The sequence below is a fragment of the Mycteria americana genome, chromosome 8 (assembly GCF_035582795.1).
Source record: "Mycteria americana isolate JAX WOST 10 ecotype Jacksonville Zoo and Gardens chromosome 8, USCA_MyAme_1.0, whole genome shotgun sequence".
In the NCBI taxonomy this organism is placed as follows: domain Eukaryota; kingdom Metazoa; phylum Chordata; class Aves; order Ciconiiformes; family Ciconiidae; genus Mycteria; species Mycteria americana.
In genome coordinates, this window is record NC_134372.1 from 22,786,095 (window position 1) to 22,813,270 (window position 27,176).

A 27,176-nucleotide genomic window follows, 5' to 3' on the forward strand; every position below is an offset into this window, starting at 1 on the left:
TGCTCCAAGAAAGGAGCATCCCAAGGCCGCCCCCGTATCATCTTACGCTGCAGCTTCCACTGCAGTGTGATGTGTCCCCAAGGCAGGTCCCAGATGAGAACACAGATGTAGGGGATCAGAGAGGAGGGGAATAGCTGCATCCACCTACAGCTCCCCCACAAAGCCTCAAGGTTGTTACATCTTGCCCACAGGCTGTAGCTGGGACTTGACCACCTCATGTTGTAAATCAGGGATACCCACAGGTAACACTAGCCAGGGCTTTCCTTACTGCAACAAATACAGCCCCAATGGACTCCAGAATGAGCCCCCCCTCCCCTGCACCAAGAACATGGGAAAACAATGTGATTGCAAACCATTGCCCATAAAAACAAAACAATTGAGCCTTTCCTTGTCAGTCTTTCAGATGGAAACTGCAGAGAAGCAGGGTCTGGTGGAAATCCACAGCAAGGCACCTGGGGAAAGAAATTACCTCAGACTCTCTCCACTTCATGAGGCCAGTGCCGTACCATCGGTCCTCACTGTGACTAAGAGACCTGAACCTCCCCAGAAAGATCGATCTGAGGCCTAAATGACTTTAAAATTCTGCTTGCTGCCTGACTAGGGGTTAATATGTTGAGCGTGCAGGGGCTGACCTTGTGCACAAGTTAAGACAGGCCAGCAGGAGAGACGGGGATGAACCGGCGTTCTTCTAAACCCTGGTTAACCTCCAATCCCTTTTCAACTCTGGAAAGAGTTGAAATTCATGAAAACGCAATGAGGACCCTGTCAGAAGGTGGCAAGCAGGGCCTGAGCCATCTCTTAGCCATGGGGTTTGTAGCCCAGTCACCAGGATGCCTTTCCTTTTCAGTGGCATGCACCCTGCACCCCCAGCTCTGAGGGAAGGGACAGGGCAGGGAAGGGCAGGAGTGGGACATGATGGCAGACTACCAGTGGCTTTCATTCCCAGTGCAGTACCCCCCTGGGAAAAGTCCCTAGAAAGCTGCTTCTTCACAAGTACAGGGCGTTTCTCAAAAAGTATCTGATGTATTTTGGATTTCATCTCACAGCAGCCGGATAAAAGTGGGGAGGAGCTCAGAAAGCAGTTGGACATGGGAGTGAGTACATCCCTCTTGGCCTGTCAGTCTGGCACACAGGCACAAAATGGCTCCCCAGCATGGTCATGTGAAGGACATGCATTGGGGTTTGCCCCACTGCTGGGCTCCAGAGCCAGAGCCATAGGCAGAGCCCTGTGTATGTGCGGTGGATCACTGCAAAGCACTGTGGTGAGCAAGCCACCAGGTGCTGCTGCTGAGCAGCCTGCCTGCTGGGGCATGGAAATGAGTCAGCTCCAGCCTTGACCCTCAAAGCCATCGTATGCATGGTGAATTCAGGCTTGGGGAACCTTCCATCCTGCTACACTCACAGAGCCCCACGGCCCAGCACTGGGGATCATGCTGCCACAAAACCCTCTGACAGGCTGCTGGGATCTGCTCTCCCCACCAGACCCTCCTTCAGGTGACAGCACCAACCCACGGAGCAAAGCCTAAGGTCAGAGCTCCGAGGTCTCACACTCTCCATGGCTTGGCCACCATGGCTGGGTTTCCTCAGCCAGGCTCTCACAGGCACATACGCTGCTGGAAGGACATAGCCCCTCAGATGCAGCTCTCAACACACCCAAATCTGGAGTGAAGTTTCCCTGGGATGAACCAGGATGTGGGGAAGCATCCTGGGGTGACTGCCAGTGGGACAGCAAGAAAGAAGCAGAACAGAGGACCTCAGACTGGCCTTGCCTTTCGGAGGACTGTCAGAGAGGAGGGCGTTTTGCAGTGGTCAGACCTAAACTGATGCTTCGACTCCCTTTTCTCACCTCACCAGCATGGGACTGGGGATCTCACTGGGGCATTTGCTGTAATGAGTTCAGCTCCGGCAGTTAAAGTCAGAGCTCACCTCAGCCACCTGTCTAATGCTTCTGTAATTTAGTTGGACAACTCGTGGTAACTTTTAAGGACCTTGTGCCTGCACATGTTGCTGCTCTCAGATCTCAGCAGCCATGACTGCTCCGCTGACAGGCATCTCAGGCTCTCAGAAGTGTCTGTCATCTTATTGGCAGAGCCAATGGGATATATTTTCCATCCAGAATTTAAGCTGAATTTATGTATTAGCTAAAGACTATTAGTGCCAAAAATAAGTGGAATGCCACTTGCTCAGCAACACAGGTCTTATGAGAGACCACGTGGCACAGCCAACCCACCCAATTGCAACCCCAGAGAGGCTTTTTATAGACACCCACATCTGATGGAGTGCAAGTGATGCTTGGCTTGCTGCAAGCTTTGCTCTGCAAGCATCTGATTGCAGGGGAAGGGGCGGGAAATATCTCTGCATCCACAGGCAGGAGGCACGGTTGCCTCCTCTCTGCCAACTGTGTAAGCAGCCAGATGGAACTAGAAATGGTTTAGGAATAGGTAGTGGCAGAGCTGCCTCATTTCCCTGCCATAAACACCTGTGCATACAGCATGAAGCTTCTGACACACAGCACACATGTTGCTGAGTGTCTCAGTGCAGTATCTTAACAGCAAGGGTCCTCCACTTCCCTCTGAGCAAGACTGCTCAAGGGAGAAAAAAGGTCACCCAACATTGCACAGCTCTAGCTGATGGTGGCTTCTCTGTTTCCCAGGTTGTCCCCAGGGTATTTTTTCCTTTGAGTACACACTCCCCAGCACCGAGCTGGCTCAACTACCAGGAGAGTGACACTGATGTGACTCTGAAGGCTTCTCCAAGGACTCTGACCAATCTCCGCTGCGAGGGATGCAAAGCCACAGCAGCAGCCACAGCACTACCGCTGCCAGCAGCCCCAGGAAGCCCACACTGCACAAGCTGAGGCACAGAAGGGTCAGTGGCAGGTGGAGGGCAGCCCTCACGTACCAAGACAACCATAGCCTCCTGCTTGGCATGGCCTCTTCCCTTCCACTGCTCCCTGTCCTACTCTGCTCTGAACCAGCCATCTTGCACCCTTTGCCAAGCCAGACAGCTGCTGAGTGTGGGACAGGCACCAGCCAGTGTGGGTTTGCTGGTCTGGTAGCAGCACACTCGGTACGCTGAGCTGGAAAGGGGCTGCTTTGGCCATGATGCAGCATGGGGCAGTGCACAGACAACCCATGGCCCATGGCTTGGGCTAAAGGAGCATCTTGGAAAACAGGTCACAGGCTCACAGCAGAGGTCAGCAGGGCTGCAGCAGGCACAGCTTGTCTGCACAAACCTCTTTGGTCCAGCAGCTGCTTGCAGAGATCTGAACAGCAGCTTTAGGCCATCAGCTGGACAAGAAGCCCCAGGCAGGCTGCTGGAATCCACTCTCCTGCTTGCCCCAGGACATGGTGCTCTGGCACAAGCAGCACTGTGCTCACAGTCCCACCACAAGTAGGATGCTTGCTCCACAAGCTGCAAGGCAAAAGACAAAAAGCCCACCCAGCAGCCTTCCCGGCAGCTGTTCTCTGCCACCTCTGTCCTGTCATTTCTGCACCACTGATCTGCACAGGAAAGCAGAGCAGCCACAGCAGGCAACGGCATCTGAGAAGCAGGGAACAGGCAGGTCTGCAAACAACAAGCCCAGCACCGGGCCTCACTTTGCAAAGTGAGAGTTTGTGAGATACACTCCAGTCTGGCAAAGATGGCAAAGAGCTGCTCCTCATGCTGTCCCAGCTCCTGCTTTGCCCAAGAGAGCTCAGCCCACTGCTGCTGCAGGCCTGACCTCCCCAGGTACAGCACCAAGCTACACTGCTCCCGGTGGTTCCTGACCTCCAGCCCTGCTCTCCACAGCCTGGCCCCTCTGCTGCACATTCACTTGAGAAAGAATTAAAACAAAAGCATAGGTGATCCTAGGAGCATCTGAGGTAGGCTACAAAGAGCAGCTCAGAGAACCAAGCCAAGACCAGACAGGCCACGTGCAAGAGGTGGCTGCAAGCAGATGGGGCTGGGCAGGATGGATGGGGTCTGGGGGTACAGTGGTGTCTCCCCAGGACAGGTGCTGTCAGGTTTCAGATACAGCCCGGGGAGTTTCGTCATTAGCCCTCCCAGGACAGTGGTGAGCTGAGGCTTCCCTGGGAGGGTGTCAGGCATGGCAGGAGGACAGTCTTCAAGAGTGTGCACAGGGCCTTTGGGCAAGGACAGGGCACTGGATGAGACCTACAGAGAGGGGGAGAAGGGAGAGCAAGCTGTGAGCATATTCTGGACCTGATCCAGAGCAGCCTGGCTGATGGAAGCCCCAAGGAGTCAATGGCATGGCTGCACAAGAGCTCGTGCATGTGTCCTTGCACATCATTTTGACAGCAGTGGAGAGACCGCTGTCCCATGAAGCTGAACAGGGAAGATGCTACCTCTCCACAGCCCTCGCTCTTGAAGGGATGGGGAACGTAGAGACAGCATCCAAGGCCAGAGGAGCACAGTGAGCACATGGGGGCAGCTCTGGATCCACACTCTGTAGACAGATACAAGGCTGCCTGACTCCATTGCTCCTCTTTTATGGGGAAACCTCCACTAAATACACCAGGAGGGAGGTGGGAGACACCCAACCAGAGTGCTGGCCCCAGCTGTCTCCTTGGCCAAGGGTCTGTGGCACCTGTTACACAGATACTAACTCACAGCCCAACACCCCTGGACAAACTAGGGAGACCCACATATCTACCAAGTCTCCAGCTGTCTGTAGGCCTTCAATTACAGGCAAGTGAGAACCACATGGGCAAGAGGTCCTGAGCCTTCCACAAACAATCACAGAGTGGTTGAGGTTGGGGGGACCTCTGGAAGTCATCTGGTCCAACCCCCCTGCTCAACCAGGGCCACCCAAAGCAGGTTGCCCAGGACCATGTCCAGACAGCTTTTGAATACCACCAAGGATGGAGACTCCACAACCTCCCTGGGAAACCTGTGCCAGTGTTCGGTCACCCTCACAGTGAAAAAGTGTTTCCTGGTGTTCAGAGGGACCCTCCTGTGTTTCAGTTTGTGCCCATCATCTCTTGTCCTGTCACTGGACACCACTGAAAAGAGCCTGGCTCCATCCTCTTTGCACCCTCCCCTCAGGTATTTATATACATTGATAAGGTCCCCCTGAGCGTTTTCTTCTCCAGGCTGAACAGTCCCAGCTCTCTCAGCCTTTCCTCATGAGAAACGTTCTGGTCCCTTCACCATCTTTGTGGCTCTTCACTGGACTCTCTCCAGTATGTCCCTGTCTCTCTTGTACTGGGGAGCTCAGCACTGAACACAGCACTCTGGATGTGGCCTCACCAGTGCTGAGCAGAGGGGAAGGATCACCTCCCTCGACCTGCTGGCAATACTTTGTCTAATGCAGACTAGGATACCGTTAGCCTTCTCTGCCTCAAGGACACACTGCTGGCTCATGGTCAACTTGGTGTCCATAAGGACCCCCAGGGCCTTTTCTGCCAAGCTGCTTTCCAGCTGGGTAGCCCCCAGCAAATACTGGTGCCTGGGATTGTTCCTCCCCAAGTGCAGGACTTTGCACTTCTCCTTGTTGAACTTCATGAGGTTCCTGTCAGCTCATTTCTCCAGCCTGATGAGATCCCTCTGGATGGCAGCACGACCCTCTAGCATATCAGCCACTCCTCCCAGCTTGGTGTCAGCTGCAAATTTGCTGAGACTACACTCTGTCCCATCATCCAGATCATTAATGAAGATGTTAAACAGGACTGGACCCAGTATTGACCCCTGGGGCATACTGCTAGTTAGTGCCCTCCAGCTAGACTTTGTTCCACTGATCTCCACCCTCTGGACCCAGCCATTCAGCCAGTTTTCAATCCACCACACTGTCTGCTCATCCAGCTCACACAGCTTTTTTATGAGTATCTTATGGGATACACTGTCAAAGGCCTGACTGAAGTCCAGGTAGACAATGTCCACTGTTCTCCTCTTGTCTACCAAGCCAGTCAATGCATCATAAAAGGTGATCAAGTTGCACCCAATGGCCTTCCTCTAGGCAGTCTCAGACTTTTGTGACTTTCCACCTCAAAAATAACCCAACTTCCTACAAAAATGCCTGTGTCTCACCAGCAAACTCCTGCAAGAGGGAGACCTAGAAGGGATGCTGAGAGTCTTTCCTAGCAGGCAGGTCCAACCTGCATGTCCTGCATATTTAGTGGTACCAGACAACTTCATATGCCCACTTCTCATTCAAATACTGAATTTCCAGGAAATTTCCTCCAAAAATAGGTCTAAATGGAAAAAAAGGTCATTGAAACATCTTCAAGATTTCAAACAGCGTGCAGCCTCAGAGAACACTGCAGAAAAAGGAACCAAAGCCATCATTAAAAACATGTTAGGGTTTTCTTAGCTCAACTGCAATTATCGCTCTGAAAGCTGAGGCTGTATGATAGAGAAGAGTGTGTGTGGGAGGGAGGAGAGGAGAAGGGGGAAAGAGAAAGACAACAGTAGCATGGAAGGAAATTCAACACTGCCATGTGAAAGCCACTGTGACAGGCATAATTTATTTCCTTGCAGAAGGGTTTTCCATGTCATCTGTTACACAGAGAAGGAGAAAAAACCATTATTTTGAAGAACACTGGCCATGAAAGTAAGACTTCAAGGAGAGGGGTTTCTCTCAGATGCTGCAGCCAGGAGATTACCCCCATGTATGCCATTCCCCATGCTCCAACAAAAGATGAGTTTAGCCCAGCATAAAACTGCTCCATATAAAATCCTGTTATTAGCCTCACTTGCTGGAAGGTGTGTGTCTGTTACAGCAAAGATCTTCAAGCCTCCAAGTCCCACTGCTGGGCAGGTTTCTGTCCCAGCAACATGAACATGTTTTCCACAGGCTCCACACTCACCCCTTCCTACTGATCTGATAACTCTTCTGGGAACGTCATTCGCCTGGCAGGTTGCTGACCTTAGTTTTTAATAGGAGGAGCCCAGTGCATGGTCCTCCCACGCAAGCACTGCCCATCATCATGACCACTCTCCCCTCCTCAAACCTGGCTGCCGGTGTGCAGTGTCTGGGAACCTGTGCCGTGGCACAAGGTTTCACTGCTGGCACAGCAGGCAGCAGAGCTGGCGGGAGCTGCTGCCTGATGGGGCATTGCTAATCCCGTTCCTCACACCCTCAGCCCAAAGGAGACAGCAACAGCAGCTCTGCTATCAGCTTTGACTGCACTGCTGGGATCTCTGGAAAGGCCCCTGGAGCAGCCTGCTTAATACTCGAGTGAGACAACTTGGACTCTGCAGCCTTTTTGGGCCAGAATCAGAGGCTTGGCAGAGCTTGTCTGTGCTGTGCTTCAGGTCAGATTTCACCTGGCACCCCATGGGCCCAGGAGGTGAAGCACCGAGGACTTTATTGCCTACCCAGAGGAGGAAAGGGCTAGTGCTGCTCTCCTGGCTCTGGGACACAGCCTGACCACTGGGCAAATGCGAGGGGTGGGAAATTCCCCAAAGGCAGAGTGATGGGAAAGGGCACTGAATTATGAAAGAGATGATGGGAAAGGAAACTGCGACGTGTCCCCTCCCAGCAGGTTCACATGATCAGTAAATCTTGTGCAACATAAGGTAACAACCCAGATGGAGATCAGCCCTATCCACAAAGCCCCAGCATCCCTCATCCCAGACATGAGCCCTGCGGGGATCTGTGCAGGGGGCAGGGACTAAGTGACCTCTGTCAAAGCCTGACCTGCACCAGAGCACGCACAGCCACATGTCTCCCCATGCGTCAAGAGCAAAGGACAGAACAAGACCTCTCTCTCTAGCTGCAGAGCTGCCCAGCACCGTGACTCAAGGAGCCACCTCCAGCCCCAGCAGCTCCTGCTGGCAAAGGTGGCCCAGAGCTCAGCACCAGCATGCTCACAGCCTGTGCAGCCAGCCAACACTCAACACAACCAACAGGCAGCTGCAGTCCTGCAGCCACCCAGGGCTGCCTTGGTACCAGCTGCTGCAGGAAAACCACAGCCACTCTCCTGGTAGGAAGGTTTCAAAAGGCCACAGTTTCCGAACGGCACGTTCCAGTGAGCCTATCTGCCCTTCTGAAGCCAGAACCCTCTTCATGTATTTATGATTTGGGAGTTACCAGCTCCTCTCCTGGATGCTTTAACATCTAAATATGAGGTTTGCTGATCTCATCAGCCATCAGCCACTTTCAAAGTTCACCACGGAAAGGTATTCTCTCTCCTTGCTCAAAGAACCATCCAAAGCCTCCTTCCTGCAATGGCCATAGTTTTATTCATGGTTACCAGTCTGATTACAGTGACAGCATGTGCTTTCTTGGCAAATTCAGCTGGTTTTTCTACAGGTGTATCAACATCTTGGGCAGGATTTCCTCTGCTTCCTTGTACCTGCGCTGTCCTGGTGTGACAGCTCTGGTCTCTGTGCTTTTACTCTGATGACACAGAGCAGAAGGCAATTCAGCCCACAGTGCTTGGGAAGGAAGGAGAGGACTGAAATCGCCTGTGACCTGAGGAAGGAGGGCTCCCGGATTAGCTGTCTCAGCACAGGCAGAGAGTGCAGTTGTCTTTCCTCTCACAAGGAAGAGTCTGCAGAAGTAAACGTGCACTCAAACCCCTGCCCGTCTGGGTTTGGATCAACTCCTAGTAACATTTACTGACATGTAGCATCCCAGAGGACTGGGGAATGGGCCCTGATGGCAACTCTCAGGGTCATTTCAAGCCACAAAACACAACCCTAATATCTCAGCTCCATGCAGCAGCTACAGATTTGCAGAAGTTTGCAAGCATCAGCAGACCAGCCACTCGGCCTGCCTCACCCAAGCATCCTTCCATCACAAGCATGCACCACAAAGCTGTTCAGCCCTCTAACAGCTTGGGAAATCCTCTCTCCACATCATTATGCAGCATCAAGTGCCCTCGGGGATCTGTGCTTGCAACCAGCACTCCCAGCTAGTTCTGAGCACCAGAAAAACAGCCTGGATGCCAGAAGCCTGCATGTCACCATGCAATGGACTGACAGAAATCGTCTCTTCACACGTCACAGCTCCCCCACGCAGGCAGAGTGTGCCACTGCAGATCAGAGGCAGGTTTGGGGACCACAAGTTTATGTTTTTGTGGATCTAACACCTTTGCTGTGAGCTGAGCTTGGCTGGGAAATGTTCGGAGCTAGATGGCCACCCAAGGAGACTCAACATGCTGCTGGCTGATACCAGGCAGGTCCCTTGAAGACCCATTCCAGGAACAAGCCAGGACTCCTCTACCCCCAAACACCCACTCAGATCCTCCCAGCTGCATGGAGTACCTCCATGCAGGGTCTGCCTCCTTTTTAGCAGGGTCTGCTATCTCCAGGGAGGACCAGTTGGCAGCAGATACAGCCCTGCACCCAAGGGGATGGACTGCTCTGAGGTCCATCAGTGAAAGGCACTGGAGGGAGGGCAGGGTTTCATTACCATTTCTGCTGATTACCGGCACTGATACACTGATATGAACCCAACACACTACCAGTTTTTGCCTGCTCCCTAGCAGAGCGTGCAAAGCAGCATCCTTCCTGCTTACCAGGCAAAGAAACATGGTGGCGATGCTAAGCAGCTTTCCCATGATCAGTGGCACAGTTGGGAACTAAACCAAATCCCCAAGCACAGCCCCCTTGCCTGCATCAGTTCCCTCCAGAGCATGAAGCCACACAAACACACCTCTGCAGTGCATGCACCCAGCACAACTGCACAGACACAGGGCTGAGATGAACCCGTACAGCTGGCTTTCTGTACTGCACCCCCCATGCAGAATGTCCATGTGCTAGGAATGGGCTAGATACTCCACAAAGCTCCTTCTCTGGAGCATGTTCCAGGCGATGAAGATCAGGCTCCATGGAGGAATTACTGATCAATAAACAGAGAAACATATCAGTGCCTCCCTGCAGAGCACACCCCTCCTGGGGCTAAAACCACAGCCCTGCTTCAGCCCCGTACTGTGCCTCTCCCCACTGTAGCCCACCCCTTCTGGCAACAAGGCATTTGGGGAAATGCAGAATCAGCAGCTGCACCCCAAACATGCTGTACACACAGGCATGGCCTCTGGGAGCCTGTGTGATCTTTCTTCCCTGTGGCCCCAGCAGCACCCTGCAGCGAGGCACTGTGTGATAAAGGACCTTCTTTGGGTCCTTGCCTGCTGCTTCCCATGCCTGCTGCTTCCCATCACCCTAGTTCTTGTAGGTATAGAAGAATTCCTAATTTCCTTCCAAACCATCCTACATCTACTGCTATGTCCTACCCAGTGCCCAAAAACCTCAGGGCCTTTCCCAGCATCTCACCTGCATCTGATCCTCCCAAATCCACCAGAAGACCTCGCCCCCTCTAGGTTTTTCCCTCCTTGCCTGTAAGCCCATTTGGATTCTAGGGCATCGTCAGGTCTGGGGCTCCTACTGCATTTGCCACAGCCTGCAGTTGCTGTTGTGCCTGAACGTCCGAGAAACAACAACAGTCATCCTACAGACACAGCCTCTTGTGTCCCCCCACACCAGGAAGACCAGCTTAAATCACCAACCTAGGAAGAAAGTGTGCCAAAGAGCAATCCCTCTGTACCACAGACTTCCACCCTAGCTGCATCCCCACTTCCTGACATCAAGGCAACTTTCTGGGAATGTTCAAGATCAGGGCAGCATCAGGGTGGTGGGACACTCATTTGATGTCTGTCCCATCTGCTTGGGGCCCAGCAGCACTGCTGGAGGCCAGAGGAGCAGGGCTGGATGTGCAGATGCTGGAATGGGCACTGCGTCCTCCTGCCCTGTATATGGAGCATGCAGAGCCAAGCCAGGAGCCACAGGAAGAACCTGGCAGGGAAACTCCTCCAGCTCCTTGCTTCCTTGGGGACGTGTCTGTGGGACTCAGACTCTCCAGCACTGTAAGAAAGGGTCTCCAGGTCTCCTCAAAGCCAGCAGGTAGCACCCCACCACACCAGGTCCCCCCAGGACAGGAATCTCCACTTCATTCCAGCACAGGACATAAATATGCAGCTGCCCAGGCAGGCAGCAAGTGTCCCAGGGCCCCATGAGAAGAGGTCCTGATGTTCCCTAGGTCACACCAGCCTCACTAGGCAGCTCCCCACGGAGCTCAGGGCCAGCAGCACAAGAGACAACCTGGCAGCCAGGATGGGAAGACAGCTCCTTCTCCCAGCAGGGGTACAAGGAGAAGGCAGCTGAGACCCCACATGGCAGGGGATCGTCCCAGGGATGCTGAGGACTTCAGCTGGCTCGAGGCTGAAAGTGGCCTAGGGGAGACTCAGCCACTAAAGTCCCCACTCCTCCTCTCCTCTGCACCAAGTCACACAGAAGGGCAGCTGAGGAAGACCAGAGGGGTGGAGGTGGGAAGAAGGGAACATGCAGAGCAGCGGGTCCAGACAAGGGCCAGAGGCACCCATTCCCATCATTGCTGTTACTACCGTCCTGTGGACCCATGGGGAAGATCCAACCCCCAAGCAAGGCATCCTGACAGCCCACTTATATTCCCTGTCATAGTCACGGGGCTAATGAATGTGTTGTAATTGTCCTCCACACACCTTTGCATGCTGGGAAAGGCCACATTACATTAGTAGAGGCCGACAGTAGAGGCCATGCCTGATCCTGACCTCACCTTGGCTTTACCCAAGTGGAGCCCACCTCAAACAGCTGAAGAGCAGCAGGGGGGAGCCAGGGTCCAACAGGGACAGGATCCGGCAAGTGCAGCAGCCAGAGCTGGTGCATTGCTGCCAACTTTGAGACAGCCCAGAAAGCAGAGCTAATTCCAGTCCCCACCCTCCTGCCAAGCCATCTGCCTTCCCGGAGACCACCAAGAGGATCCTGAACAGCATTTCATCATTACTGAGCCATTACAAAATGTGGATGAGCAGTGACTGATCATAATGAATGCAAATACCTGCCTTCCAACCCCAAATTGGCAAGACCTGACTAGCTCTCCCACTAAGTAGTACAGCGTGTCCTTCCACAGCCTTCTGCAAAGCCTTCCCATCCTCCTCAGCATTTCCACAAGCCATCAGGCACAGCACTGCCCATCCAGACCTGCCCTAGAAAACCATCACATCCAAGATCTGCTCTCCATCAGCCCTGGGGCCCTGCTCCCACCCATAGATCCCAGAGGCTCATTTCCAGCACCTGAACCCATTGGGAAGGCTTTCCCAGAGTCCTCACCTTCAGCAAGAGGGCAAAGGACAGTCCCCTCACACCAGGACAGGGTGAGAGTGGGGGTCAGCAGGGTGGGAGCTGGGCGCTCTGTCACAAGCATGACATGTCCCCACTCATCAAGCATGTGTGTCCCATCCCAGAGAGATGCTGTGCCCAGAGACAACACCAGCCAGCTCTCCTCCAGGAGACCACCTGGAGGGTGGCATTCCTGCAAAACCAGGACACACGCTCCACCCTGCAAGGATTAACTCAGTTGCCCTCCACAGGTCAGCAAACAGTAAGTGGCAGGAATACAGGAAAGGATGGCACTGTCCTGCTGCAGACAATGGGGCATGGGGCAGGTGGGGTGACCAGTGAGAACCACTGCGGCCACCAACCCCAGCCAAGAGACCTTAAAGGACTGCCCTGGCCAGGGAGAGATGCTATGAGTAGATGCTATGAGTAGGCACCTTGTCCCTGGGCTACAACATTAGACAACAGAGTGGGAACTGACCTGAGCATAGATAAGGTATCTAGTCCCTAGTCTCAGATCCTCTAAGCAGGCTATCTTGCCTGCCTGCAAGGAGGTCAACCATACCAGGGTCATTCCTGATGGGTGTCTGCTCAACCCACTGTCAAAACGCTCTGCTGATAGCTCTCACCAAGCTCCAGACCAGGCTCACAGCCTGGTCAGGACTGTTGCCATCTTCTGGCCTCTTTTCTGTGCACAACTTCTTCCCATCAGCCCACCCAGCTCCATCCTCAAGGTGCCACACCAGCTGGGGCCATGCTCAGCTCATGCCACCACCATGAGGCCCAGCCCAGTTCCAACCCTTGATTCACACTGAGGAGCACTTCTAGGATGTCACCCTTTGGTCATGGTTTGGACTGCAGAGATACCTTAAGGGAGCAATTGCTTGGGGTAAGACCCCAAGACAGGAAAGACAAGAAGACCAGAGAGGATTCCCTGACACAGGCAATCATCCAGCAATGCCAAGACATGGCTACAAACTCAGCAAGAGCTGGCTGACCCTAACATGCACAGAGACAAGAAACCCCCGCTCAGCTGAACACCCTGGGTCTCCAAGACAGCATCTCCTGTCCCCCTCCAACTCACTGAATCTCTAATTTTCTCGTTTCCTTTTTCTTCCCTAATATGAACTCCCGCCCTCCCCCGAACAGCTTCAGTGCTGTCTGCTGCAACTTCCATACAAAACTTCTCCCCAGATCCTCTGAACACAGAGGTGATCCTCCCCCTACCCAACCACATCCTAGGTTTCCCTGCCTGGAGTTATACAAATTATTTTCATTGAAGCTGCAAATCATTTGCTCCCCTCTAGTACCCTGTGTTCTGAGGAACCTCATGTTTTCCTCCTCCAGACTGGTCACCCTCTTATCCAGGATGGAGCTGGACCATAGGGATTAAATGAAAGCAGTTTTCACTGACCCTTCTAGCCAAGCTTTGCAGCACACAGCCCAGCACCAAGCTGCAACAGCCAAGCACTGAGAGCATTCAGCAGAGAAAGAGCAGCACAGTGATTCATCTTCCTTTTGATCTTTAGCCTACCATTGCAGACTCAATACTCTGTCCCCAAAATTTCTGGAAGTTGGCAGACCTCTCCAACCTCCCCCCAGACCTGAGAAGGCAAGTGCTGAGAGGTGCTGGCACCCTTTAGGGGTTCAGCTGCTGCCCACCCAGTTCAGTAGGCGAGCAGACACCTGGCTGTCAAAGTTGCCAGGGAGATGAGCTTCCTCCAGAGCCTCCCCTCACTGCACACATCTGCCCGAGCTCCCACCGAGAACAGGCATCCTCTGCCATCTGCACCAGACAGAGCACCGCACAGCGCAGAGAACACCTCCCCAGGGAGTGGGGCAGAGCCTTCTCATTCAAACAGCACCTTTTGGACATGAAAGAGTTTTCCAGCAGTTTGGGAGGGTGCATGCTTGCAACGTGGCAGCCTCCTCTGATCAGCAGGGAGAGCAGAAAGAGGGGCAGGATTTACTGACATCTTTGCTACCCCCACCCCAGCTCCCTACCAGCGTGACCAGCACTGACCATGCTGCCGCACCCAGCACCGACCGGGCACAGGAGGACTCAGAGAAGCTGCCAGACAGCCCCAGCACCTCCCAGCTCAGCAGAGGCACTTTATCACTTCCCAGCACTTTATCACTCAGGCTCCTCTGCAGTGAGAATTTCTCAGATGACCAGAGTCACCCAGAGGCTCACAGCCTTGCAAACCTGCTGCCCACCATGGACTGATCTCCTGTAGCTCCTCCTGACCAAGCATGCCACTCACCTCCACCCTTCTTGCTGCATCCACACCCTTGCCTGCCAAAGGCCGGCACAGCTCGCTGGGGGAAGCCTACGCACTGTTCCAGGTCAGCACAGCTCTCCTCTACACTCAGCGGTGTCACGCAATGACTCAGGAAGGGAAAAGGAGATGCGGAGCACTCCAGCACCAGCATCCAATGCCCTAAACCTGGCAAAGGAGCAGCCACTCCTCATAGGAGCCATGCCACACTGCTCATGGGAACTGGCAACCCCATCTGATCCTGCTGGGAGAGGCACCCTCACCCCAGCAGTACAGTACCAAAACTGATCCCTTGTGGGACTTCGCAGTAGATTTTGGGGTGTGCCAAACACTTTAAGGCTCAAGGCCCTTGTGACAATGGTGCATTTTGCCTTACACAGCCCAAATCAAGTGGGGAGCTCAGCTGTGGCAGAACATGGCTCCCTTTTTGCCTGATGATGGAGTTTATTGCCTCTGTGCTCCCCAGCATGCACCAGTTTCTGATCCAGATCCAAGTCAAGGTGTTGCTTGTGATTTAGAAAGGGTGTTACACTTCAGGGCCCATATCTAAGGGTTATTAGCTAGGAGAGCACAAAGACAGCCACCGAACAGCAGCTGGTGTCCAGGGGCTGTGCAGGGAGAGGCCCTAGATATAGAAACTAGCACTGCTGGGATCACGCAGGAGCCTTTTTAGTGTCCTCTTACTCCTAGAGATCCTTGGGGAGATGCTTTATTTAGTCAAACGTTTCTGAAAGGGGAACTGAGAAATTAGCCAGACTTTGCTCCACACATGGCACGTGCCTGGGAGTGGACAACCTCCATTGTTTCAGGTACAGCTAAAGTCACTTGGACCTGCAGCACCAGCCGAGCAAAGTTGCAGTTGCGAGTTCCCCATCACGGCTGGCTCAGCTGGGAGATGAGGAGCTGATGTGGCCATGGGGACCCAGCTACCCCAGGTCCACTCCCAGGCCAAATCCTGTGTGCTAGCTAACCAGGAGCAGAGAGCACCCAGAAATGTGCCATCCTTGTGAGGGGTAAAACCTTTCTGCAGCAAAGTGACCGTTCCCTATCTGCAGAAACTCAAGGCAAGAAGGAAGCAAGTTTTCACTCTTCTGCGAACCTAAGGAAGTGTGATTTTCTGAAGGTGGTGAGAAATCGTTTCAGACAGCTCTAATTAGCAGGGTGGCACATGAGAAAATCCAGCTTTGCTGCTCCCTGCTCCACAGCTGTCCTGGGATGAAGGGAGAGCGGTGGCTGGAGCCCACCTGCACCCTTCCCCTGTGCCTGCCTGGCTTGGAGCAAGCCCAATGATTTGCAGGATGATGGAGAGGGATATTTTTGCATGAGCTGCTGGTCCAAAGTTGCCAGTGCTATTTCAGGCAGCAACACCTACGCTGTAATCCAGAGGGCTGTATTTTCCCGCGGGCACTTCAAAATCAGGCCTCCCTCCTCGCCTCACAGGCCAGCTGTAACCAACCTGGCTCCCAGAATGAACAGATAAACAGCTCCCAGCATCGTGTGGCCACTGAGTCCAATGCCACAGCCCCAGCATGTTCCTGATTCCCACCGAGACCAAGGCACCTTCAGACTGGAAGAAAAAAAAGACCTCATCTCACAAGAAGCACCTACTACAACAACAGGTTCTCTGCCTGCAAATCCTCCTGGGAATCTGCCACCACCAGATTACTTGCCCAGACTAAGCTAGCTAATCCTACAGGCAAGTAGTGTACTTCATCCTGGAACTCTGCAGCATTTTCGGTGAGGTGCTTCAGGAGATGTACAAGCTCTAATTAAAGCTACTTTGCAACTTCCTGCATATGGAGGCAGGGAGACATTTGTTCCTCTGTGAAAGCAGAAATCAGAGCCCAAACAGGTTAAATCCCCACCAGTGAGAGACCCTCCTGTATACAGGAATATCTTCAAATATATCTTTCGTACAGGAAGCAGACTCATAGTGGAAAACAGATGATGACACAAGCAACCCTTAAAGACCAGGAGGATCAGGACCACAGCCCCCTTTCTGGACTCAAATCAGGAGTGGTCCCAGCAGGGATACCATGCCACACAGCCACCACATCAGTGAGAGCCAGCGCTGTGTCTTGCACCTATTTCTTCCTCCTTAATCTGTGCATGTAGGCACAAAGGAGATAACAGACCATTCAAAATTAAGGAGCTAAAAGATGTAAAGAAAAGAGACAGGAGGAGAAGCAATAACAGGAATCATTATATAACAGTATGAAAAAAACAATAATAGTCCCAGTGCAGAAGAGGTTTTAAGATGGGCAAGTGGGTGGTGAGACCCACAGGATCCTGGGCTGAGGGACCAGCTGCTCCCTGTGTGCCAGGGAGATGCAAACCCACAGCTGGGCAGAGATGCAGAGGCTGCAAACCTCTGGGGTTTGCAGGTAGGGAAGTTCAGCCTCCAGAGACTGCCCAGCAGTGGGATGGCCAAAGTGAGAATCCCCCTCCCTGAATCCAGCACCGGGGGGGGGGGGGGCAGACACAAAGCAGTCCAGGCAAGACCATACACACACACCAGCTGCACAAACCGGTTTTCCTGTTCTGCCTCCTGCACCCTGTGCTACTCTTCCCTCTCCTCCAGCCGTCCTGTCTCTGCCCAGCGAGGGTCTGGGTCCTGTGCAGAGCCTCACCACCCACTTTCTCTCTTCCAAGCGAGCTGTGTAAACAGCAGAGACTGTTCCTTGGAGAAAGACACAGATGCTCCAACCACAGGCCTAATCCTGCAACACATCTTGGACCTCGGCAAGCAGTGAGAGCAGAGTACACACAGCATCTTAGCCTGTGAGAAGGGGATGAATCACTAGAAAACAGACCCAGGCATGGAGCCAGAGCAGGGAGAAGATGGTCCTGCAAGGCCTCCATCTTTGGGAGTGGGGGGGATTAGAGTGATCAGAGCCACGAGGTTCCCCTCCACCCACTCAGGAATGGCCCCAGTGTCTGTCTCCCTGGCTCTGTAATATCCCTTACAAGGCTGCAGCCTGGCTGTCCCTTAGAGCACACGTGTGCCTAGACAATTCACCCCCTGCCAACTCTGGAGTTGTCCACAGGCCCCGTCTGCAGTAAGAAATAGCCCTGCACCCCTCTGGATCTCCCCTCCCAGCACAAACCAAGGAGCAAGAAGGCAGACCATGGCCTGGTTTCCCAGTCCATGCACCTTTCCAGCAGCTTGAATCAGAAGATCCTGCCAGGAATGTCACCTTCAGAAGTAACCTCCCAGCTCAACCAAGAGCATGAAGTGTTTGGAGAATCACAAGTTCAACAGGTTAAGGCTCCCATTTAATCTTTGTCACTGAAGCAAACCACAGTTATGACAGTTCCCAACCACCAGCTTTTATGTTTCTTTTGCAATCTGCCGTAGAGCTCTGCTGAGACAATGCTCCCAACAACCTGCAGAGTCCCTTAGCCAAGGAGTCTATTCAGACTATCAAAAATACAGAAACAAAAGCATCAGCTCCAATAAGGTGTCACAGGCAGAATGACATCCCTTAACTTGTTGTTACATCAGCCTACACATTAACACTTTGGGCCTGATCCAGGAAGCAATGGAGCATCCTCCGTTCCTCTTAAAGTCATACCCTGCTGCTCAGAGATGCGCAAGTTTGGAATCCTTCTTGCTTTAAAAAAAAAAAATAAAAGCCACATACCTTTTGCTGTGCTTTCACCTGATGATGAGACCACAGTCCCCAGAAATTCCCCCATTTACCTTCCTTTTAACTCTGTAACAGCTATTTCACTAAATCTTCTATGTCCACAATGGCCCACATACAGATGCACGTGAAATTAGTGTCTCCCAAATTAGTTTTCTTGTATGCAGTCCTAGCCCATTTCCCTCAACAACATATTATGATGTGCAAGGTTCCACCTTTCTCCCAGGAAATGCAATCTTCTAAACTTATCTTTTGGATAACTAAAAAAAGAGACAGGTCTGGCTTTCAAAATCTGGGGTCAGCAGTCCCGAATGGCAAAGTATTTGCCCCAGAAACATCTAGTTAATAACACAACAACAACAACAACAACAACAACAACAAAGCAGCACACATATGTTCATTACAGAGCTAAGTATAACTTGACAAGGCATCTTGCTTTTTATGAGGCAAAAGGCCAATTAACCTGATGAGGAAGTACGGCATGCTGTCATTGAGTGGGGAACCTGGATTCCTTGGAGGTATGCCCTGTATATCCTCATAACCCACCAAACATGAGAGATTCAAATCCATTTCTGATGGCACGGCACGGCGCTTGGAGCTCTCCGGGTTAACACCAGCCTTCTGCAGATTTTGTGACACAGTATCTGAGCATTCAAGCTCAACGAAGGGCCGGCCTTGCATTTTTGTAAGCTCAGATCCTAACCCTGGGAAAATGCAATCATTGTCTTTGCCCAGTCCCCCACCGCCCAGCCTGTCACAGATATGTGCCCTGCTGGAGGACAGCAAGGAAAACTCAGGCACAAAAGGAGTAATGCTCCAGCAGGCGCTTCCCTGTTGAAGTCATTTCATAACCGCGTTCACAAAGGTGGTGGAGGATCAGCACACAGCATGCACGGAGATCAGCGCGAGTGCATTGACGGGAGACATCTAAATGCGCTGAACGAACAAAAGAAAACCAACTTCACAATGTGAGGCCGTTATTTTGAAGGAGGCAAAACTTCCCGGCAGTTAGGGCACACCTGGAGAGCCAGCATCTGCCCCAGGCCCTGCACCCCCCCGGGAAAGAGCCCCTCTCAGCATCAGTAAACATGCCCGGGGAGAGGAACGCATCAGACAGCACCAGCGCGCACAGAATTAACGGAGCCACCACCGCATGCCGGTAGCGGCTCTCCCAGCCGGGGGCTGCCTGCCATCACCAAGGCGAACCGAGGGAAGCGGCACCCGAGGCGGGGGGCACTGGAAAGCTCCGAGAGCGAGGGCTCCAGCGCCCTGCCGCCGGAAAGCCGGCGACCCCGGGCGCACCGGCAGCGGCGCTGCGTGCCCTTCCCCGCCTGCCCCGCACTGGGGCTCGGGGCTGCGCTACTGGCACGGGGCCGGGGGGCCGGGGGCAGGCCGGGACCTTTAGCTGGGCGAGCGGGGACCCCGGGGCCAGGGAGGAGCGCGGCTGCGGCGGCCAGGCCCGGCGGAGCGCATCGCCCCCGGTGCCAGGCGCGGCTCCCGGTGCCGGCCGGGGGGCGATCGCCGGGCACCCCCCAGTCCCGGGGGTACGGACCTGTCGCCCCGCGGCTGCCCGGGACGCGGGCCAGCGCTCCCCGCCGCCGCTCCATCATGGCCCCCCGCCGCCGGTCCCGGCGCCCCCCCGGCCGCCGCCCCCCGCCTCCACGGCGCGGCCCGTACCGCAGTCGGCGCAGAGGATTCGCGCCACGTCCCGCTTGAGGTTCTTGCCGCTGGTATCGAGCGGGGCGAAGGCGGTGCGGAAGACGAGCGGCTCCTCGGTGGGCTCCAGGAAGAAGATGTAGCGATGGTTGCGCTTCACTTTAAAGCAGGGCGCCTTGGAGCCCACGCTGATGAGCTGCTCCCGCTGCAACCCGCCGCTGTTGAGGGGCCACAGGTCGAGCACCTTGACCAAGACACCCCCGGAGGGACCGGTGGCTCCTCGGCTGTCATTGCCGCCGCCGGCGGGGGGACCCACGGACTGCACCTTGCCCTCCAGCACCACCGCCGCCGAGTACGCCTGGTCCTGCACCGACTTAAGGCTGGGCGAGTAGCAGGCTAGAGAAACGCCGAAGAGCAGCATGGAGAAGCCGGGCGCCGGGTCGCGCCTCATGCCGCCGGCTACCGCTCGCTCCCCGCCGGCCCTGCGGCGGCCGGGCTGCGGGGCTGCGGCGCGGCGGGCGCGGCGGGGCGGAGCGGCGCGGCGCGGCGTAGCACGGAGCGGCGCGGATCCTCCTCCGAGCGAGGGAGGTGGGATGCTCTCACAGCCGCCCCTTTCCCCTGGGATGCTGACCCCCACCCGCCCCCCCAAAAAGGTGGTTCCCTGCCCGGGGACTCCCCCCCCCCGGGGATGCCCGCTGCAGCAGAGGGGATCCCTGCATCCCTGTCTCCTGCTCCTGCAGGGCCTGGAGGGTCACCGGGGATGGAGCCAGATCGTGTTGCCTCCACCTCAGCCATGGAGCCAGCCTTTTGCCAAGCTCCCAAGCCTTCACAGACACCCCACCTCACCCCCACCCCCCCACGATGCCACCAAAGATGCACTCATTTTGGGGCAGCTGCAGGTAGCATGGGGCGTCATGTGCAGGGCCCAGGAGCCAGGGGGTTCCTCTTTGCCCGATGTTTTTTTGGAGCTGGGAGGTTTGTGCCTGTGATTCCCTGCACACCTGAAGAAAAGACATTAACATAGAGACAAATGGAGTAAGGTAATAGCCGAGGAGACAAAGCCTCCTTTCATGCCCTGATCCCTGCTGTCTCTTTTTAATAAACAAGTGCTCTTCCCCTGCAGTTGTTTCCAGGAGGAGTCAGTTTAATCTCCAAAAAGTGGCTTATTTGGGTTTATTTTCAAAGCTGATCCTGAAGCATCTGTACTCCCAAAGCCTCACTGCCCAGATGCTACAGTGTGGAAGGGATCTAAATGCTAAAGATGCTAAACTAGCAGCAGAGGGTTTCATTATTTGTTGTTGCACTAGATTCTGCATTGAAGGGGAGCAGCCATGGTCCCATCGCAATGGAGGTGACCTGGAGGCAGGAAGGCTGGGCTCAGCCTTGTCTGAAGCAACGGGTTGGGGCACATCCTGTAGCAGGGATGCACAGCGCTGCCTGCACTGCATTGGAGACACAGCCCCCACCCCAGTGGCTTTACAACCTCAAGAGAATCCCTTAGCACACCCCAAACGATGGCAAAGGCCAGGTCTCTGAGGACATCAGTGAGAGCAGAAGAGCACAGATGGCAGGATTGAGGTTTGCTCTCCATTTTACATGGTGCAGTCAGAATCATCAGGAAAAATGGGAAGGGAGCAGAGCTGCTGTGCCCAGCACAGGCAACCAAGCGCTGCCTTTTCTTGTGTTGCCCTGGCTCTGCTGCCTGGGGTGGGAGCCAGCATTGTCCCACCGCTGGCACATGATGGGACAGCCCTAGCCCCAGCACAGCTCTGTGGCTACACACAGAGCTCTGTAGCCATGGAGCAGCCACAGCTCTGTGTTGCCAGCCAGGACAGCTGCTTTTCCCCCTCTCCAGGAAGACTAACAGCTCTCTGAATAGCTCTGCCATTGCAGGACTGTGATGCATCAGAAGCAGTGCAGTGTGTTAACAGCAGGGCTTGGAGAGCATTTCTTGCGTGCATTTTCTCTTGCTAACTGTGATTTTCTGTGGCTTTCTGTTTTCAGATGTTTCCGAAAGCTTTTTCTTTTCCCCTGTTTGGTGACAATGCAAAACTGCAGAGGAACACAGGCAGAGGCAGAAGGGACCAGAAGTGTTTCCCACAGCAGAGGCAATGCCAGTATTTTGGATTCAGGAACCTTCTTGGAGGAGTAGAGAAACCACCTGACTTCTCTCTGCTTTTGATACAAGTCTCTGTTGAAATTCCTCTTTCCCTAACATGTTGTTCAGACAACAACACAGATTCTGCCTGAGAAGGAAGGAGATATCCAATAGCATAACTTGATCTGGAGCTCTCCCGCTCTACCCTGCTCCTGACTAGAAAAGATGGTGTAATGCCCGGGCATTTGAGTTGCTAATTCTTGTCTTCTCCCTGTCTGCAGGTTGAAATCCCAGTGGGGCCACAGTGGTTCAGCCACTGAGAGAAATTCAGCAGTAGATACCTGTGAGACCTCTGGGGCAATTTTGAAAAGGGAGGTTTTTCTCTGCCTCTGGGGCATTTTGGAGTCCAGGACACTTGGCCTCATAAAAGGGCACTGGCCACATCTCCTTTTAGCAGTACTTTTCCTGCTGTTCATCCTAGCTGTTGTGAAGAAACTAGTCTTCATCACCAAAGATGCTTGCATTTCTATTATCATTTGGGAAATGGTTTAGGACAAAATCCCTTCCCCCCTTCACTGCTGCTTCTCCCATATAAATAGAAAATAATTCTTTTCTGTAGGTCCTTGGGCATTTTGATATATGAACAAGGCAAGGCCCTGGGTGCAGTCAGCAGCCCAATCTGAACACTGGTTTTGAGAGAATGGAGCCTAAATAACATACTTCTAAAAATATCTCTCTTCAATTGCCTCGCAAAGACTTGACCCTCATTCACAGAATAACAGGATAACTGAGGTTGGCAGGGACCTCAGGAGGTGTCACAGCAGGGCCAGCTAGGGTAGGTCACTCCGGGTCATGCCTAGCTCAGGCTTGAACCTCCCTGGTGAACCTGTTCCAGTTTTGACTGCCTTCATGGTGAAAAAAGCTTTTCCTTATCTCTAATGGAAATTCCCTGTGCTCCAGCTTGTGCCTGTTGCCTCTTGTCCCCACAGCATCTGAGAGGCTCTGCCCCTCTACCACCACTCCCAGGTGGCTGCCGGCATCACCAAGATCTCCTCTTCTCCAGGCTGAACAAAGCCAGCTCGCTGAGATTCTACTCGTACCTCCTGATCTCCAGCCCCTGACCTCTGCTACTCTCATTCCAGGCTGTCAATGTCTTTCTAGTGCTGGGAAGTCCCAGTTTCAACCCAACCTCCAGCTGGGATTTCGAAATGCCACATAGAGGGGGGGATCCCTTCCCTCACCCTGCTCGCTGCACCCTGGCCATACAGTGGGTGTTGTGGGCTCTATGAGAGGTTCTGTATATTAGGGTGAAGACTACCAAGGAGCCAAAAGACTCCCTCAATGTGCTGGTATCAGATGGCTGATCCTCACCTGCAAGTCACACTTGAGTTCACTACAGGTCCCAAAGGAGGGACCTAATTCGTCCCCCAGGACTGGAGGGCATTTCTTCTAGAGGCATGCTGGGGATGCACAGGGAGATGGCCCAAAGTGTGCAGGGACAAGGCTGGCCATTATCCACTGAGGACAGCAAAGCCAGGCAGGAGGTGGTGTGGTTTTGCTGATGGGAAAGTGCACGGTTAGAGTGATGGCTTACTTCTAGCCTGCCCATGGACTGATGATACTGCGTCGCATCCTTTTCTAACATCTTCCCCCAGGCTTTCCATTGCCTGGTGGCTTAGGCAGTGATCTGTGCAGGGTCCTTCTCTGCTTCTGGGCTGTACCATGCATCCCCATGTGGCCTCCTGGCCACAATGCTCTTTTCAAAACTTTCTAGAAAGAGCTCAGAAGAGCAAGTACGCTGGGGCTCAACGGTTGTGCATTGTTGTAGGTCAGGGACTTGCATTGCTTTTATCTGCATGGGAAGACGGACAAAAAACTTTGGGCTCCAAAGCCAGTTTGCCAAATAGTACTTTTTAAATCTCATCCTTTGCTTCTAGATGCATTTTCTGCAGCTCCCATGTCTGCTCCTCAGGGTAGGGAATGCTATCCCCATTTCGCTGTGTCTGCATCACCAGCCACCACATCTTTGGGGCCTCTTCTGCTACTCTTTTTGTCTCAGAGAGAGTTTTCTCCAGTTTTGTCACCATGGTTGTTAGTTGACATCATCCTTGCTTAGTCTCAAGGCTGACACGTATTTTCAAATTTTCACCCTGTTTTAGGATGGTCAAAACTGTGGCAAATTTAAATACTTCTCTCTTCTGCAAAATCTACTGCACCTTTCAGTAAAGAGGTTTTGTGTTTGTCATCAACCTTTCTGCACCAAACCATCTCAATGCAGCTGCTCTTGAATGTTCGTGTCTTTGACCCATCCATACCTCTTTCCTTCTAGGATTTTATTTCTTCATCTTCCATATTTTCCCTTTGTCAACCAGAAAAGTCAGTTCATTCTGCATTCAGGCACGAGCCAGGATCCCTCATGAAGAGCCATTATTTCAGAAAACAAGTGTTTCATCCCCTGGCTGCTTTAATTTCTCCAAAGCCCATCACTCCCCTACCTTCCTGCTGCAAAAACCCATCTTCTTTGCCACCCTGAAAGGGAGAGGGAGCATCTGAGCTCAGCCCCGATTCCACCCTGCCTGGAGCACCCCAAGATCTCAGCAGCACTGTCAGAGGCCTTTACCCCTCAGACAGCTCCTGTGGGGGCTGGTTTTTCATTCACCTTTTAATTTTGCTCCTGCAATTTCCCAGAGATGCCTGCAAAACAAAGCACTTCTCAGGTCTTTCTCTCCCTCTGCCCAGGGAGCTCCTAGCATAAAGACCCCTGCCTGGTGACGGATGCCACAAAGGGCAGTGTCCCAGTGTCCCTCCCCACCTCAGGAAACCCTGCAGCTCTTCTGTGAGGAGAGACATTGACCCCCAACAGCACAGGCAGGTGGGTTGCACATCTTCAGCATCTTCCACAGGTTGTAGATCCTCAGCCTCCTCCACGTTAGTTGAAGACACGTTCCTGCAGTTCCGATGTGGGTAAGTCCTGTCAAAGAAATGGGGCTTTTGGTATAATGAGGAACAGAGCATCTGCCTTTCCACCCCAGGACATTCTGGATGGGCTGGTGTTATCCAGCATGGGATTGTGCTAAGCTCTTCCCTGCTTTGGGTGAGCCTCAGAGGCATGCGTGCATTCAAAGCATGTCCCTCCATCTCCCTCAGCCCTCCCCAGCACCAGCTCTATCCTGGTCCCCTGCAGTGACCCTGGAACCCTGCTGGTGTGAAGATGGCAGGCTCAGGAGACACCCACCCATACCCCAGCCAAGAGAACATTATTTTCCTTTCCTGTGGGACATTTCTTCCATGCAACACTCAGGTATTTTACAAAGGCTTAGAAACATGCCCGAACATGAACAAATCCAGTGCAAGCATTTTTTTTCCCACCTCAATGTCTTCTCTGCAAGGATTTGGCTTGTTCAACTTGGAGCTGTCCAGCAACAGCAGTACATAGCCCATCGAGAGCATCAGTACCTGCCATGCAGGGCAGGAGCCAGCTCTTCACCAGCACACACCAGACTCCTGGCACCAGGGAGACACTGCCACAGTCTTGAGTGAAACAAGAAAGGCAGGTGATAAACAATGAACTCAGAAATTATACAGAAAAAGCAAAGCCCAGCACCCAATTTGAGACTCCAGTCTGGAGATTGTCTAAGCAAGAGCATGGTCAAAATAAACTATACCTGGCAGTCCTTCCAGGTAGGTAAGGGCTGGGATTGAGAGAGACCTCTGAAGTCTCCTGTTCCACTGGCCTGTCAAAGGCTCCAGCAAGCAGCATGGCTCCAGCAAAGGAAACCAAGACCCACCTCAGAAGTCCTCCACCAGCAATGCTGTCATGGTCTCAGTGCTTTCCTCAGCTTACCCATGCCCCACTGTGTCTCCTGCCTATTAATGCCACCTTCTGGACCAGTGCCAGCAGGGGAAGGCAGAACTGAGGGATATAGCTTGTAGGCACCAGTGCTGCCTCTCCCAGAAAGAGACCATCATGGCATGAAGGCCTGATCCAGCTACCCCTCCTTCCCTGAGCTGTGAGAGCATTGTCCTACTGTCTTTCTGTGAGATGCTCAACAGTACAAAGAAAAGAAACAGGGCATATTTGCTATCGGGAGACAAACCAGTACTTTACTAGAGTGATGAAACCCATCCTGAAAAACCTTTTGTGTCTTGGCACATGGCAACTGAAGGGAAGAAAAATCAAGAGCCAAGTGGTTTCTTTCACATAGCAGAGAAGCTATTATGGTTCCCTCCAGCCCCTCTGTGGCATATTAACCTAGGCGCAAGGAAGAAAAAAGCCACTCATCTTTCGAGGAAATGTTGAGCCTTTTATTTGCTGCCCTCCCCAAGAAACTCATTCACTCCTTGTCCACCCACACGAGCAGGAATGATGAATGAAAACAAAATATAAACAATTCAGCCTTCCCTTTTTCCTCCCAGCCTTCCAATCAGATGTTTCAGTCCATGCCTTAGTACCCAAATTTTGCACGTTGACCATTCTGATGGCATGCCTATATAGCCTTAGCTCACTGTGCCTCTCACACACTCTGTTTCTTAGATACATACATCTGCATCCAATACATTTATCAGCAGCTCCAGCTTTGGGAGGGTTTCACACCACTCAGGATAGAGACAGAGGGGAGCCTGCCACTGAAGAGCAATTGCTCTGTCATCCCTGCCCACCCTGCCCAGGGCCAGAGGACTCCTGTTATGAGAATGGCAGATGCAGACACCAGCAGAAAGGTGATGATCAGCGAGGCAACACTTCTTGTCCCCCAGAAGAACAGTGTTGGCCAGGCACTGTGATGTGTCACCAGAAAGATGACACATGGGTGCAAAATGGCACCAGCGGGGGCAATGCTCCCTGCATGAGAGTGTATCTTCACCTCCTGGGCACTGCAGACCCGAGTCTCCAGGCTACCAGTGAGAGACTACTCCATCCCAGAGATTCTCCCCCGGGACTGGATTTCTCTGCCAGCCACTCTGATTTTTCTCTCTCTCTTCCCTTCTCCCTGCATAACCTCCTTACACCCCCCTGTGTATTAAATAACTATTACAGTTGTGCCAATGCATCAGGTATGTCCATGCCCCTCCAGTTCCCTTCTTAGATAAAGTCCGTACCAATTATGTGTTGCTACATGCATGTCCTTAGCCAGGAGAGCCTCTATTTGAAAGAACTATAAAGAAGTATTGTAAAGAAGAAAAATTAAGAGCAACATCTCCAAATCACGATGAAAAATGCAACAGTTGAAGCAGTCAGCTATTGCCAGACAAACCCATGACATGATATACCATTGCAAAGGTAAAAAACAGTGCTGGTCATAAAAGCATCGATACAGTTTTGCCTTCTCTAACAATGCTGCTTGTCTAGAGAGTGAACGATGCATCTCTAGAGGGCATGGAGGCAAAACTGAGAAATGG

The 27,176-nt window shown here is 53.1% G+C and overlaps 1 protein-coding gene across 1 annotated transcript in view; it reads right to left on the reverse strand.

The window, feature by feature from the left end:
* The window catches only part of NRG2 (neuregulin 2), a 178,772-nt gene extending 158,640 nt beyond the window's left edge, over positions 1–20,132 (reverse strand). The window contains exon 1 of the mRNA XM_075510183.1: positions 19,703–20,132. Coding sequence (XP_075366298.1) covers positions 19,703–20,132 — 430 coding nt within the window. The remainder of the gene's footprint in view (positions 1–19,702) is intronic.
* Positions 20,133–27,176: the final 7,044 nt, after the last annotated feature.